This window comes from Ictidomys tridecemlineatus, chromosome 7, assembly GCF_052094955.1.
Source record: "Ictidomys tridecemlineatus isolate mIctTri1 chromosome 7, mIctTri1.hap1, whole genome shotgun sequence".
NCBI lineage: Eukaryota > Metazoa > Chordata > Mammalia > Rodentia > Sciuridae > Ictidomys > Ictidomys tridecemlineatus.
The window spans coordinates 6,977,518-6,994,552 of record NC_135483.1 but is presented as its reverse complement, the minus strand read 5'-3'; the positions used below and the strand labels follow the sequence as shown (position 1 = coordinate 6,994,552).

The 17,035-nt window shown below is 40.0% G+C and overlaps 1 protein-coding gene across 8 annotated transcripts in view; it reads left to right on the top strand.

Moving 5' to 3' along the window:
* The window catches only part of Khdrbs3 (KH RNA binding domain containing, signal transduction associated 3), a 180,920-nt gene that overhangs the window by 67,344 nt on the left and 96,541 nt on the right, over positions 1–17,035 (top strand). For 6 of the 8 annotated variants that reach the window (XR_002483555.3, XR_013423765.1, XM_005316132.4 and 3 more), the window contains exon 3: positions 12,668–12,784. The exons of the other annotated variants lie outside the window; for them this stretch is intronic. Coding sequence is in view for 4 of the 6 variants with exons in the window: in XM_005316132.4 (XP_005316189.1) it covers positions 12,668–12,784 (117 nt within the window). In the remaining 2 variants the exon portion in view is untranslated. The remainder of the gene's footprint in view (positions 1–12,667; positions 12,785–17,035) is intronic. 8 annotated transcript variants of the gene reach the window in all.

The following is a 17,035-nucleotide window of genomic DNA, read 5'->3' as shown; positions in this document are numbered from 1 at the left end:
CATTTTCTTTTAGCTCATTGAACATTTTAACTATGAACTTTCTAAATTTTTTCTCCAACATTTACTTCCTCCACTGTGGTGTCAATGGGGTCAATATCTGCTGTGTTGGGGATTGTTTTTGGTCTTTTCACTTGGTGTTGCATACTGTTTGTATGTTTATCCATCTCTTGGGATGATTATCACTTCTTCTTTATGCAGCAGACTTGGTACTGAACTTCTTAAGCGCCGTGATTGGGTGAATATCCAGGTATTGATACTTTCCAGGCAATCTGTGTCCTCTACTATTCCCATTATCTGTCTCCCTTAGAGAAAAGACTCTAAACTCTCTTTACTATCATTTCAAAGCAAAGCCACATACTATTCAGTCTTAGGGAAGACCAAAAACTTGTTGATTCTGTTCTCCATAGTTCCTTGGGCCTAGGTATAAACTTGGAATAATGTTCTGGAATAGGTTGAAGAGTTAGTTTAGATATAAAAAATTGCCATAACATTAAATAGGAACTGAAAAGGGGAAAAGAGAAATTTTGGGCAAAAGAAGAGAGATGAAAAGGTGGAAAAACTAATACACACCAGGGTAAAATGAAGAAGATGGATGAGGGCGGGGTTCAGGCAGTAGTGGGTAATGTGAGAGGAGACAGGAGGAAAGAGGAGCTAGTGTAAGCCAGGCTCGGAAAACAGACACAGCATGATTTCATTTCATGCTTTAAAACATTACAAGAAATACAAGTAAATGGGCTCAGAGCACAGTATTGAACGCTAGGGTAACAACTATGGAATAAAAATGGAGAGTAATATACACATAATCACAGTTGACAGTAGAGCTATTTAGAGTAAGCCATGCCAAGTCGAAGAAAATTCTTACTGAGTCTCGGTTTGGATTTCATCAGGATTTGGAGCCTTCAGCTTTGGGTCCCTCCAAAAGCCTTTAGAAGATGTCCATCACTCTTCGCCTTTGGGTACCCCAACAACTGCCCTGATTGTTGTGGACTTCCCAACAGCTGGTTCTAGGTCAGTCAGCCCAGGGGCCAGAGGCTGGATACTGTCGGGCATGTGCTGTGTCTGTTGGCTGTTTCTGTGCTGTGCAGAAGCACAGGATGTAGACTCCGGACTGTCACTCTGACTATACTTGCTCCTTCCACAGGGTCCTCTTCAGAGTGGCAGAGAGCCTGGTGGCTGTCTGTGAGGGTGGGACCTGTGGTTGTGGACTGTCTGTGGGTGGTGTGTGGTGCCAAAACATTCTTCCTTTCCCACCCAGATCACTGCGACTGGGAACGCGCCTCAGCGGGTCTGCCTTGTGGAACTCCCAGTGCTCCAGCTTGTGGGTCCTAGGCACCACTCCTGGCTGTTGCCTGGAGGAGCATGAGTGCAGGTTCAGAATGTGAGCAGAGGTGTCTGGAGAAGGTCTCAGGGCAGCCTGATGGGGAGGGCGCTGCAGGGAAGGAGCTGCACATGAACTTAAGCAATTGATTTTGTTCTTTTTTTAATGTAAATTTCCGCCATTGTTAAAATTCATATCAATGTGGAACATATTAGCTGTGACCAAATACAAAGAGAGTGAAGCCACCTGCACTGCATCTGTGTTTTCATCCAGACTGGCCCTGGTGCCACGCAGCCCCGTGGGTGTGTGTCTCCTGCTCTTCCCAGTCTCTGCTCCTCTGTTCTCCTCCTCCACTCTGTCCAGCCTTGTCACTGTGTTGCTCAGAAGGTCCTCTGTGTGGAGGGCTTTTGCCTTCACCTTGCAGGGAAACTCTGTTTCCAGATCCTGGCATGGGCACCACACCTGATCGCCTCACAGAGGCCAGCTTTCTCTAACTGTCCCTGCAGTCTGGGGGGGCCTGCACTCTCTAGTTGCTTCCCTTCTCTAGTTAGCAGGCATTGTTACTGCAAAGCACGTTTTACTTATCATCTGTCTCCTCTCACTGTAGCTCACATAGGTCCTAGGAACAAGTTCTTGCCTTGTTTCTACTCAGCTCCTAGAGCATATTCCCCCTGTGACTGTAATGACACTTGCCGAGGGCTGTGCACTGGCCTGAGGAGAGTTCTGCTGAATTTGTTAATATTACAAAGAATAAAATGAAACAGTTGTTGCTTTTGTAGACTAAGGCTTTTTGTTTTATTTTTTTCAGGAGGGAGGCAGAATGGATGGGTCCAGGGGAGCATCAGCAGTGGTGCTTTCCTCTGGCCCACCAGCTCACAGGGAGGGGTTTCAGTATGCTTCCTGATCTTCCCTGGGAGCATCTGCAGCTCAAGGGAGGCCTGCAGAGAACACCTTAAAAATGGTGCAGCCCTCCTAATTCAGGGCCTTTAGGACTTCATGCTTTCATGCTAGCCCCGCAAGATATCTTTTGGAGATATGTGGGGTTAGTATTTGCCCTAGGACTTAGCATTAATTTGTATCCTATGCAGCCTTTTTTGGTTTGTTTGTTTTACTGTTTTGAGGTGCGAGTGACTTGACGTTCTTTCCAGCCCTTTACGTCTGAACTGAATGTCTGTTCCTGGAGCAGGGTGGTTTTGAAAACCTGAAAACAGTCTGGAATGGCTTAAGTCAGAGGCAGGAGCGGTGACTGGAAGGTGAGCAAGCTTGCTCAGGAGGGCTTCAGCGCCAGAACAGGACATCAGATGGCAGGACAGACATGGTCTAAGCCAAGAGTAAGGTCAGCCTCGTGTTTCAGAAAGAGCTCTGCTGATAGAAGGAGACAGCAATGATGCAGAGAGGACTCTACAGTGAAAGGAGATGGTGACCTGGACTAGGATGGTGGTGTAGGGAAGAGAAAAATGGATAATTTTTAGTGATAATTCATAGGTAAACTTGTTAAGATTTAAACCAGTTAGTTCACTGAGCATGAATTAGTAGCCTTCCTGCCAGGTGTTAGAGTAGAGCCATGAACATGGAAGGCCAGGCCATTGCTCCGAGAGGACGTTGGTCTGGGTATGAGTTACTGTGTGGAGGGCATCTTTGCTGGCCACTGAACTCTGGAAGAACAGATTTGAAGCTGGGGTGGAGAGGGTTACATGTTGCCTTGGGTGTTTAGTTAGAGATCAGTAAAACATCCCTTTGTTCCACTATTAGCTTTTTGATGAGCACCCAGTTAAGGGAAAGGGGAACCTTTTAGTGAAGACCATGCCATGTTCTTCGGGTTGAATTGTTTGTGAAATGACAGCTTAACTTAATTGTTCCCCAGGGAACATTGTCAAGCCACAAATAGAGTTTAGCTCAATTAAGAATAGTTCAGAAAGGCACTTGGTCTTTGCCAATGAAAAATATCACAATCACGGCTTATATATACAGGGCAGTCTGATTTTGTAGTGAAACTCAAATATGCTTACAGTTGTTAGTTTGCTGTTTTTGAAATGACTTAAAATTTTTTCTATTTACAATTTTAGCTTTGTTGTGTATGATTATATTGTTTAGTAATTGGCATCTGGAGAAAACCATTGGTCTTAGAAATGATAACATTTCACTTTCAATGCAGATGAACAAATGAAATTATTAGTAAATGCATATTGACTAATGGAGTGATGAATTTACTTAGACACATGAAATTATTTATAAAAATGAATGTTGAAATGTATTAATTTGTTACAATCTATCTTGCAGATATAGTTGTCAAATACATAAATCTGGAATTAAATAAGGAGAGCCTTTATTTGAAAGGATTATTGCTAGAACATAGAGAGGATCTCTGCACTCGGCGAAGGAGGTTAATACAGTGGGAGACCTGACTGAGGGTGAGACTATAGGGCACCTCTCAGAGGCAAGCAGACAGGGCTTTTATGGGGAGAAGTGAAGGAGGCTGCCAGGTGTGGGCAGGTGGGATGAATGGATAGCTGAGGCAGGATGCGGCAGCAGACAGAGTCTTTTATCCTGAACTTGGCCCTTTTTCCAAGGGGCTTTTCAGCTGGCTCAAGTTGTGGGTAAATCATAGTTCAGGGAACTGGGCAGAGAAGCCAAACTAAAGTTTAGTCAAGCCACAGAATATAGCCTTTTCTGTATCTACTTTTCTGTGGGACAAAGAATAGGAATTTACAGGGTCTGTGTCTCACCTTGTCATAAGTAAATCCATGGCTGTGAGTCCCATCATCTGGGGAAGAGGTCTTTTGCAGTAAGCTGTTTCCAGGAACACAAAGAGCTCTCTGAACCATCATTGCTGTTCTGAGTACAGACCGAATGCAGGTGACATTCAGCACACTGCCTGATGTTTTCATCTCCCCAGCAACCTGAAGTCTAATGGCTTTCACAAGCCACCACACCAGTAAATGTGGTGAAACTGAGGCCTGGAACTGCTATATGCTCCTTGGTTAGAGGGAGAACATATCCCAGCGACTTGCTCAGAAGTCCAGAGCAACGGGCCCTGAGGAGGGCTTGCAGGACCCATGGCTGGGAGATGACACCTGAAGAGTTTAGAATATTCTCTTGGTCCAACTATTGCTTATGGCTTTTCTTGAGAATGCTGACTGTGGCTACCTCAAGGGATTTTGTAAAGGTTTTTATTCTCAAGGTTTCTTGTTAGTTTGGTTTTTGGTTTTAGATGTTCCTTTGTTTTGCAGTATTGGCCATTATACCCTGCTGCTCTCTGTCACTGAGCTCCATTTCCAGGGTCTTGCTAAGTGGATTAGGCTGCCTTCAAACTTGGAAGCCTCCTGCCTTAGCCCCTTAGGTCACTGGGTTTACAGGCTTGCTTCACAGCCAAGTTTAATCTTTTTTTTTTTTTAACTATATTAGGGTATTTTATAGAATCCACTGAGGAACTGAACTTATGAACCAAGAGGACAGTAGTGAGAGCTTCCAATCTAATAGGAGGTGACCCTTATTGGTGAGTCTTCTGTGGAGTAGAATTTCTCAATGGGCACAGCTGGCATTTTATACAGGGCCCTGCTCCCTTGTGCAGGGCAGCTCATCATTTCTGGTGCATGACATCAAGGCCTTTGCCGTGGTGTACACTAAATCCCAATAGCGACCCCAGTTGTTGTTAGCCAAACAAACTTACTTATTCGCAAATGCCCAAGGGAGGTGATGCAACCTGTAGCTTGAGGGATGAGTGAGTAGTTGAGTACATTGCCATCAGTGTGGCCCAGCTCAGAGGACGTGGGCACAGTAAGATCCCTTCAATAGATGAATGGATTAAAAAATGTGGCATGTATACACAATGGATATTACTCAGCAATAAAAGAGAATAAAATCAAGGCATTTGCAGGTAAATGGTTGGAGTTAGAGAAGATAATGCTAAGTGTAGTTGGCCAATTCCCAAAAACCAAATGCCAAATGTTTTCTTTGATATAAGGAGGCTGATTCATAGTGTGGTAGGGAGGGGGAGCATGGGAGGATTAGATGAATTCTAGATAAGGCAGAGGGGTTGGAGGGAAAAAGAGAGGGCATGGGATAATTAATGATGGTGGAAAGTGATGATCATTACTATCCAGAGTACATGTATGAAGACACAAATTAGTGTGAATATACTATATATACAGAGATATGAAAAATTGTGCTCTATATGTGTAATAAGAATTGTAATGCATTCTGTTTTCTTATATTAATAAAAAAAATTTACATAAAAAATCTGAGTCTCAGAATCCCAAGCGTCCAAGTAGACATCAAGTCCTTGGCCCACCTGAGTGGCTTGGGCCTGGTCCTTTTGGTTGGTGTGCTGGCTCCCAAAGTAGCTTTATGGATGGAGGGAAGTCAGCTCAGTATAAGGTGGTGTCTTCAGAGAAAATTCCACATGTCCACAGTAGTTAAATTCATTGGTCTGTTACATTTTAAGTTTAGATAATCTGCTGGCTATTCTTGTAGGTATTTTTTATATATTTTCTTACTTAGTTCATACAACAAACATCCATGGTACATACATGATCTCTGCGCTGGAGACTGAAGATCTGAGATTTAGGAGGGTTAATCTGATTAGAGAGCTCCAGCTGACACACAGTGTAGGGTTGAGTAGAGATAAGAACAAAAAAAGGATTAATGTTTCTGATAGTGAAAGTTCTTATTTAGGTTTTTTTTTTTTTTTGGTAAACAAAGGCTAGTAGTTAAATAAAGAAAGAAATCCTAATGGTTTATAAAATCATATAAAATGATTTTATGTCTTTAATACATAGAATCCTATGGCTTTTTTATTATGTAAAAAATTTATTACAGCAACAAATGAAATACAGTTGACTCATCATTAATTTTATACTTAGCCCAATGTTATCCCTACTCTCTGCTCCATCAGTATATAACTTTATTCATCAAAACTTTTGTAGACATCTTGATAATGGCCCAAACTGGAGGACAATCAATTCTTGAAAGGTATTTTTAAGAATTAATTTATTTGTCCGTAGTAAAAACCTAACAATTGTATGTATTAATGGGGTGGTACCAGGTGATACATTGGTACATATATACATTGTATAATGTTCAAGTCAGGTTAAATGTATCTCCTCAAACACTTATTGTTTGTTTATGGTTAAAAAGAAAATATCCTTTATTCTGAACATGCATCACACCAGGTGCAGTGTTGGTGTCACATACCTATACTCCCAGCTGCTCGGGAATCTGAAGCAGGAAGATTGTGAGTTCAAAGCCAGCTTCAGAAACTTAGCAAGGCCCTAAGCAGGTCAATTAGTTCCTATATTTAAATAAAATATAGAAAAGGGCTGGGGATGTGGCTCAGTGGTTAAGTGCCACTGGTTTCAATCCCTGGTAGCAAAAAAAAAAAATCACATAGTCTTGTTCTTAACTTAGTACCAGTAAATAATGAACCTTTTCCCATCCCTTGGCCTTTGTTCCTCAGTAGTGACCTCATGAAGCATTGTCTTTCTGTTCCTGGCTTGTTTTACCTAACAAAATATACTTCTTTCCATCCATGTTGACAAAACAGTGGCATTTCCTTCTTTGTGAGGACTCATTGGTGTTCCTTTGTATAAATGCATCGCATTCATCCGCTCGACAGTTGATGCACATTGGGGTTGTCGTGAACAGTGCTGCAGTGAACATGGAAGCACACATGTCTTTTCTGTATACTGATTTCATTTCCTTTGGATATGAACCAGTAGCGGATCTTATGTGGTTTATTTTCAGCATTTTAAGAACCTTCAGTACCCCATGGCTGTACCAGTTTGCATTTTCACCAACAGTATGCAGTGTTATTCTTACCAAAGTGGGTTAATTTGACTTTGATTAGTGATGTTGAAAATTTTTTTCATTTTCTTATTAGCCATTTTTATGTGTTTTTTTAAGAAATATTTTCTAATCAGGTGTTTTTGCCATTGAGTTTTTTGAGTTCCTTATATATTCTGGGTATTAACCCTTATCAGAGGTATAGTTTGCAAATATTTTCTCCAATTCTTTAGTTTATCTCTGCATTCTGATCATCAATCATCATTTTCCTTACTCTGCAGAAGGTTTCTGATATAATCCATTTGGTATTTTGCTTTGTTTCCTGTGCCCATTTTAACATCCCGAAGCTTTTCCTTGTTTTCATGTAATGCTGTCCAAGTTCCAGGTCTTCCACTCCAGTCTTTAGTCCATCTGAGTTGGTTTTGTAGCTGTAAAGGGTAGGGGTCTAGTTTCTTCCTTCTGCAGCTAGATACCCAACTTTCCCAGCACCGATTATTAGAAAGAATGTTCTTCCTCTGTTGGGTGGGGTTTGCACCTTGGTGAAGACCAGCTGGCTGGAGACGTGGGTTTACTGCTAGCCTCACTATTCTGTTCACTTTGTTCCTATTTCTGCCTTTATGCCATAGCCATGCTGTTGGATTATTATAGCTTTGTAGTAAATTTTGAAGACAGTAATGTCATACATCATGCTTTTGTTCTTTTTGCTCAAGATGGCTTTGGCTGTTTGGCTATTTGGGGATATTTGAAGTTTCATACAAGTTTTGGGATTTTTTTTTTCCATTTTCTGTGTAGAATGTCATTGGTGTTTTAACAGGAATGCACTGAATCTGTTGATTGCTCTGGTGCTACGGACATTTTAACAATATGGTTTCTTCCAATCCATAAACAGGATGAACTTTTGGTTTTATGTGCCTTCTACAGTTTCTTTCATCAATGTTTTGTAGTTTCATTATAGAGATCATTTACTTCTTTGATCAAATTCATTCTTAGGAATTTTATTTATTTATTGTACCTATTATAAATGAGATTGCTTTCTTGATTTCTATCTCAGATAATTGGCTGTTGGCTTATGGCAATGCTACTGATTTTGTATAGTGGTTTTGTGTCTTACAACTTTGCTAAATCCTTTTCATTCTAATAGTTTTTTGGTGGCTTCTTTGGGATTTGCTCCATAAGATCATGTCATTTACAAACAGTGGCAGTTTGACTCTTTATCGTGCCTTGTAGCTCTGGCTAGGATTTCCATGCAATGTTAAATGAAAGTGGCAAAAGTGAACCTCCTTGTCTTATTCCAGATCTTAGAGAGAAAGTGTTTAGCTTTTTTTTCAATCCAGTGTAAGGTTAGCTTCTTATGCATGGCCTCTGTTACGCTGAGAGATAATCTTCCTGCACCTCGTTTCTTCAATGATTTTATCGTGAAGAATGTTGAATTTCATTGAATGCCTTTCTGCATCTTTGAGATGGTCATAAGGCTCTATCCTTCATTCTGTTGATGTGGTGTATCGTGTTTACTGATTTCTGTATGTTCAACCAGAATCCTATGTTTTTTCAAGTTATCTGGATTAAATCATACTGTTTTGTATATACCAGTTTCTTCATTATCAACTTAGATGTGTAGACTGAATGTTTTCTAATGCCTCTTAATTTTTATCAGTTAATAAAGTTTGGCCATTTAGGACATAATGTGAATAGGACTATATAATCACAGAAATTTATTTTTACTCCATTCTTGAACCTTCTAAAATTAATATAATTGAATAAAAAAGATGAATCTGTGAAGATAGAAAGGACAAGTGAGACAGCAAAAGATAAGGTCAGTAAAATTTTGGTACCTGCAAATCTGTGGTAGATGGTCACGTCTCACAATGATAAAGAACTGGGTGCCCTCAGCTTGCGGAGTGCAGCCCTAGAGCATGCTCCCTGTTTGGGGGAACCTTGCAGAGACTCAGGAACTTTAGATTTGAGTCTGTAAGGTGGATTTAGAGGACAGCACTGGAACAAGGAGTGCTGCCGGACATTTTCCCATCTCTGAAGCCTGCCCTTCCACACCCTATAAAGGGCAGAGTGGGTTTCCTGAAGAGGTCGAGGAAGAGAAGTCTTCCACCCTAATAGGACAGAGGGCTTAGGTGAGATGTCAATAGAGTGCAGGGGGATGGCATCCTTAATAGCTTGCATGCGGAAGGATGGCTTCCCAGGATCTGGCAGCCAGGTAAATGCCTCCTCTCAGAAGACTGGGGGATCCCCTTCAGTGAAATGCATTATCCAGGACAGGGAAGTGTAGATACTGAATTTGAGCAGCTCTTGATGAAAAAATGGGCTTTCACCTTCACAGTGTAGTCTACCAGGTGTCAGCCCTGTGGATGACAGCAGAATCCCAGTCGGCATTTTAGAGCCTCAGTGTGTTCCACGAGAAGGAAGGAGAGGATCACCCAACATCCCAGGACAGTCCAGAAGGTACAAGGAGCCAACTCTCAATCGGGGGAGGAAGCCTTTGGAAGAAGCACATTCTGTAAATTCCAAGGCACAGAGGGGCCCTGACATTAACATCTGCAGAAAGAAAAGAAGTTCTTTTTTTTCCTGCAAAATAAAAATAAAATACCATAAAAGGAAGCAATGCCAGCAAAGTCCTACTCTTGCTTTAACATTTGATTGCAGAAATGAGAGAATCTGTAGATATATAAGAAATGGAGTCAAATCTTCCAGAAAATAAAATAGAATCAGGAAAAATAAGAGAGAAACTTAGAGATCTAACTCGGGAGGTCTAGTATCCACATAATGGAAGTGCCAGAGAGGTGAGGCAGAGGAGATGGGAAGCAAGAATAAGATGGGTGGGTGGGTGAGGACACTGCCCTCCTGACACACACCTTCTAGTAGCTCTTGACTTTATAAACTCTGTGGAGTTTAACGTTTATATAGAAGCATATTTAAATAATGAAAAATAAAAAATATTTTTATAACCCTGAGGGTCTCCTTCTATTACCATGCAATTTCCCTTCTCTCTCCCTTTCCCTCCCCCCTCTCGTCCCTGTTTAATGGTGATCTAGTTCTCATGCTCTTCCTCCCTGCTCTGTCCTTAGTTACTCCCCTTATATCAAAGAAGACATTTGGCATTTGTTTTTTAGGGATTGGCTGGCTTCACTTAGCATAATCTGCTCTAATGCCATCCATTTCCCTGCAAATGCCATGGTTTTGTCATTTTTTAGTGCTGAGTAATACTCCATTGTGTATAAATGCCACATTTTATTTTTTATCCATTCATCTATTGAAGGGCATCTGGGTTGGTTCCACAGTCTAGCTATTGTGAATTGTGCTTCTATGAACATCGATGTCACTGTATCCCTATAGTACACTCTTTTAAGGTCTTCGGGGAATAGTCCGAGAAGGGCAATAGCTGGGTCAAATGGTGGTTCCATTCCCAGCTTTCCCTGGAATCTCCATGCTGCTTTCCAAATTGGCTGCACCAATTTGCAGTCCCACCAGTAATGTACAAGTGTACCCTTTTCCCCACATCCTCGCCAGCACTTGTTGTTGTTTGACTTCAGAATGGCTGCCAATCTTACTGGAGTGAGATAGTATCTTAGGGTGGTTTTGATTTGCATTTCTCTGACTGCTAGAGATGATGAGCATTTTTTAATGTACTTGTTGATTGATTGTATGTCCTCCTCTGAGAAGTGTCTGTTCAGGTCCTTGGCCCATTTGTTGACCAGGTTATTCGTTTTCTTATTGTTTAATTTTTTGAGTTCTTTGTATACTCTGGATATTAGGCCTCTATCTGAAGTGTGAGGAAGTGAGGGGAAAGGAATAAAAAACAAGAGAGAGAAATAAACTACAGTAGATTGGGGTAGAAAGAGAAGATGGGAGGGGAGGGAAGGGGAGGGGGGATAGTAGAGGATAGGAAGGGCAGCAGGATACAACAGACACTAGTATGGCAGTATGTAAAAAGTGGATGTGTAACCGATGTGATTCTGCATTCTGTATACGGGGTAAAAATGGGAGTTCATAACCCACTTTTAATCAAATGTATGAAATATATGTCAAGAGCTATGTAATGTTTTGAACAACTAATAATAATAAATAAAAAGAACCTATAGAGTAAAATTGTATTGAGTAATTGAGTGAATAAAGCATTGAAAGGGGCAAAATTTTTTTTTATGTGAAGGTTAAAATATATATATTTGAATTTTGGTTGAAAATAAAAAAAAAAACTAAAAGTAGGTAAGGAAAAATAGCATTTTGATTTTTTAAAGTATTAATTAATTTCAAGAAAATTATTTCAAGTGTCATAATTAGATAAACTGGGGAACTATTTTTTAAATATTTTTAAAAAACAGCAAAACACAACAGTGGCATAGGTCATTGAAGAAGTGGCAACTGTATTTGAGTTTACAATCAAGAATCTTGCAACAGGAACAGTTTTCTCCTGATAAACAGATTGAGTTTCTATTTGGGAGCCAGAAGCATTTGTGATTTACCTTGATTATAGTAAAGTATTTAAAATTTTTATGTAATTCCTAATAAAAATTATTTTATTCAAGGTATATTGAGTAAAGCTGGGTGTGGTGACTCATGCCTATAATCCTAGCAACTCTAGAGGCTGAGACAGGAGGATTGCAAGCTCATGGCCAGCCTCTTAGTGAGGCCCTAAGAAACTTAGCAAGACCCTGCCTCAAAATTAAAAAAAATAATAATAGAATAAAAAGGGCTAGGACTGTGCCTCAGTGGTAAATCACCCCTCAGTTAAATCCCTGGTATAATAAAAACAGTAAGTTCATTTATCATTCAGCATGTATTTATCTGCCTAGTATTGTTCTAAGGGAAATTGATTGATTCATATTGGCACACTTAATCCTCAGAACAGCCCTAGGAGGATAAGTCAGTCTTGTTGTCATTCCTATATTACCCATGAGGGAACTGACACAGACAGGTTTAGGTTACTTGCCCAGGGTTACTCAGCTGGTAAGTGGAAAAGCCAGTTTTAAGGCATAACATTTTAACCTCAGAGGTTATCCTCTTAATTTATTTCTACTCTGCTTGTTAAGTAAACTGTAGGCAACGACATTGAATAAATTGCCCACCTTCTCATATCTATTTTGGAAGAGATTAATGGATTTTGTTGTAAAGCTTCTGTTGCCACTGAATGCCTAAGAACTCATCTAGATGCATCCACACATTGGTTGGATAACTGAATTTATATAGTGACCAGGCTAGTGCATATCACAGTGAATCTGATATCATTTTCTTCGTCTGCATTCCTACCACTGTTCATCTCTGAAAGTCAGGATAGTGATTCAGAAATTCTGGGGAATTAAGTCCATTCACAATTTATGAAATAAAGGCATCACTTAAATCGATGGACATAACTGTAAAGTTTTAAGAGATATAATTTTTCAGTACCACTTTATATGGTTTGTGGACAACATCACAGTATGATGCACATAGCAGGAAGTAAGTACTGGTTATTAATGAGTGATATGTCACATACTATATAGTGTTTCCTAATGTTCAAGTTTGGTAATTGCTTTAAGATATGAATGTTACAAATATGGTTGGTTGATTTGTTTTTCCTAGTTCAACTTTGTGGGGAAACTTTTGGGTCCTCGTGGAAATTCTCTGAAGCGTTTACAAGAAGAAACTTTGACAAAAATGTCCATCCTGGGAAAAGGCTCCATGAGAGACAAGTCAAAGGTAATGTGCATCATACACAGTGGCCACTTTCCTGGGCAGGTGTCACGGGCCTTTAGATCATCCGTCGTGTTAATACCTGGTCTGCAGTAGCTAACCAGGTGTCCCAGCTGGAACTATATGAAAATTTTATGTGGCGTAATTTGTGATGCTCTTTAGAAAGTGAAGTCACTCTGTCCAATCTAAAAATAGGTGGAATCTTAAACCTGTATTTGTAACAATGAGAATGCTTTTTTTTTTTTATTCAAGAGTACTATGTCACCTTGAAGGTAGTATGATAGTACTAGAATTACCATGAAGAGAAATAAATGTTACCTGTGGTCTCTCCATCACTGCAGCTTAGACTGGTTCCTTTAGGACTTTTTCACAGTCACGTACTGCATAATGATGTTTTGTCAATGATGAACCAAACATGTGACAGTGGTCCTATGAGATTATATTCCCTAGTGATATTGTGATTGTCTTTGTGCATTTGCATAAGGAAAAAGCCTAACCATGCATTTCTAAGAATTTACCCCTGGGTTAAGTAATGCATGAGTTTAGTTAAGTATAGTTGAGTCTATAGTGTATATAGCTTTCTTTTTTTCTTTTTGACTTTTAATTGATATCCTATGTATTTTCTGAAGTTACTAAAATTGATTTGAAATGTTTCTATTATTGTTTACTATTCTAAAACATAATTGTTCTCAACAACCTAAAAGTTACTGAGTTATTTTTATTGATCGCTTTCTTAAAAATTTGAAAGGTATTTCCACAGACCATAATCTGTGCCACTTACATTGATCTCTCTTGTCACTTGTTTTCTTCTGATTAAAAGATTTATATTACCAAGAACCAAATCCACATTCCACGATCACCTACCATGAAATGTCAGGCAATGAGAGAATTAGATGTGAAAGGTTTTTAGATGAAATCCTGTCTCTTCACACACACAAAAAAAGTCCATCTAAAGTAATAGTTTTTATAATAACTACAGCCACTATGTGCTTTTTGAACAGCCACTGAGGGTCAGGCACAGCATGAGACATTTTATATATATCAGTCTTTGTTTGCTTTGGGAAAAATATAAGAAGACAACATTTTTCTTATTTCACATATAAAAAAACAAAGAGAACTCGAGTTATTATCTAGCTTAATCAGAGACATTCATTATATTATTTGCCTCTCAGGTAATAAAACCATGTTCTTCTGACTCCATTATGCCAGTTTTTCCACCACAGTAATGGAAAATGTGTCAGACCCATGGGAAAACAGTTTAATGAACTCTAGATAGAGCAAAGGGGAAAGGGGGAGAGAGGAGAAGGGAGCAGGTGTAGGAATAGGAAAGATGCTGGAATGTGATGGCCATCTTACCCTAAGTACGTGTATGAAGACACCAAGGATATGACTCTACTTTTGTGTACAGCCAAAGATATGAAAAATTGTGCTCATTATCTGTAACATGAATTGTAATGCATTCTGTTGTCATGTATAACAAATTAAAATTTAAAAAAATTAACAGTTCAAGGAAATGACCAATAGTTTGTAGATACGTTTTTTTTTTTTTTTTAGATTCATAAGGAGAGTGTTTTCACTATTGTTAAACTTCTACCTCATTAAACTTCTCAAGATTTTAGGGGAAAAAAATGTAAAGATTCCCAGACATATTTAGGGTAGAAACTAAAAAAAGAAAAAATGTTTGGAATGATCCTAATGCGTGCCTAAGCTTTCTTCACTATTCACTGGGCCTTGCTGTCCTGAATGATGGTACTGCAATTCCCCTAAATCACCTTTTGTTGCAGTAGGAGAAAATGTAACCATATTTTGGCCAGTTTATGAGAAAATGTGTATGTCTTATAGGAAAACACTCCACACTTGCTGGTACCCTGATTCAGTTCTCAGTGAGGCCGTCTGGTCATGAGTATATAACATGAGCAGTGAAGCCCATAGACCTGGGAGTCCATTGTTCCACATTTTTGTTGTTGAGGGAGATCTGTGTCAGAAGCACTATTTTGTGTGAAGTTGAGGGAGGCAAATCTTTATCTAGATTGTAGGTCCAATTTACAGTTAGTACCTGGCTATTCCCATACAATTGGGACCCTAAACATTTTCAGCTTGCTGTCAGGATTTAGCGGTCCTTTCAATTATGTTGTCATATCAAGGGCTTGTGGCTCTTCTGTGCTGTTGGCATATAGAGCACTCAGTAATGTCAGTAGCCAGTCATCCTTAAAAAGACAGTTGGTGGTGAAATAGTATATAAACACTATCCCTGTCTCTGTGGTCCCTTTGTTTATGAATACCCTGAACAGTACTGAGATGGATCGAAAGTGAAACACTTGAGCATATGCCAAGTGAGTCCTCTAGAGTGTGTGGTCACTGAGGACCAGCTCTGCATCTGCTTGGGACACCCTGTTTTTACACATTGGACCTCTTTTCCACATCACCTATCACTCATTCGTTAATCTCTTCATTTCTGTGTTTTTGACCACATGGGTCACCAGATCAAAAGGAGGATTCCATTAGCTGATCATTCTTAACTCCATCAAGACACCCAGCAACTAGAGGAATAGCATATATTGTGGATTTACAGTCCACTCTGCCCACTGTCAATGGACCAGGACCAGAAATCCATCTGTCTCTTGACTTCACACTCCCCACTCTGACCTGTGGCCCTCGGTGAAGCAGCATTTGGTCAGACTCAGTTCTGTTAATACTCACACTGTCTATTTATACTCATTATATACTTACTCTAAAGTTTCAGACCCTTGTTGGGAAGACTAGGAAGAAGTGTCACTCACTAGGAGATGTGGCAGTTACTAGTACCACATCTAGTGGCTCTGGATTTAACTCAGTTATTCTTTTCTGGAACCATGGAGCAAGAGTATGGTAGGTAGGAGCTTATTGCAGGCCAGGAGGTAGTAAGGAGTAGTGGGAATGAAGCTTGGGAATGGCCCTCTCCCTTCAAGGACTGTCCCCTCTGTTCAGGCAGTGTAGGAAGAGCCTTACCAGATACGCTTCTGCTGGGTGGAGCTCTGTGGGGTCTTAGGCTTTGGATGGTCTAATCTCACAGAAGAGAAGAGACTGGTCCTCGTGTCGTCTTTCACATTACACAAGATTGGACTCTACAGTGAGGGCTCCATCAGCCTTCAGCTATGAGTACTAAGACCTTCTAAGATTTTCCTGATCTTGGAATGATAAAATAAAGCCCTGTGGTAGTCAGTTTTCCATCACTATTGCAAATACTTTAAATTATCACCTTAAAAATAGGAAAAGTTTATTTTGGGCTCACAGTTTTGGAGGTATCAGTCCATGATTGGCCCTGTTCATTTGGGCTCTGTGACCAGACACACATCATGACTAGAGGTGGTAGCAGAGAAAAACCACTCACCTCGTGGCCAGGGAAACAGAGTAGTAGGGGCTGTGTTCTCTTCTGTGCTTTAAGCATACACACAGTATCCTGAAGGTGTCCAACCAGGCCCACCTCCTGAAGGTTCCACTGCTTCTCAGTAGCTTCTCCCTGGACACTAAGTCTTGGACGCACAGGCTTTTGGGGACACTTAAGATCCAAATCATAGCAAGCCCAAGTCTCTTATTTCCTCCTTTAAACTCTTGAATACAGAAAGAAGCATCCCACTTCACTCCACCCCAGCACTTTTTCCTCTGGCCTGTCACACTCTACGGTTGCACGTTATTTCAACCTTTGAAAGCATTTCACTGAATAGGACCACAGGTGATAGCTTAAGTAACCGGTGTACTACTTAAATGGATATTACCAGTATTCCGTCTGCTGTGTTATAATGAGATATTTACTGCTTAGACTCTTCAATATTGATTTCAGTTGATCCTTTTTACTGGTTTAATTTTCATTTGCAGAAATTAAATTCACTTAATAATATGTTTATTTCTAATGAGAATCACATTACTATCAAAATCTCATTCTAAAGTATCTCATCCCTTTACATTCTCAGAGTGATCACTATTTTAAAAAGTCTAAGCAGAACTTAATTTATTTCCCTCTTTTATTTGCTACATTGATAAAAATTGTATGAGTCTCAATGGACAGGCTTCAGCTGACTGTGTAGCCTGAGAGCACAGCAGTGCTGGGGTCTGTTGGGATTCTGTCTGTGCCAAGCATCCTGCTGGATGTTCTGCCCACATCACCTGCTGTACTTCTCCATGTCCACTTACTAGAGGCTGATCTGCTAGGCAGGATTCTCAGGTTTTTTTTTTTGTTTTTTTTTGTTTTTTTTTTTTTGTGTGTGTGTGTGTGTTTGC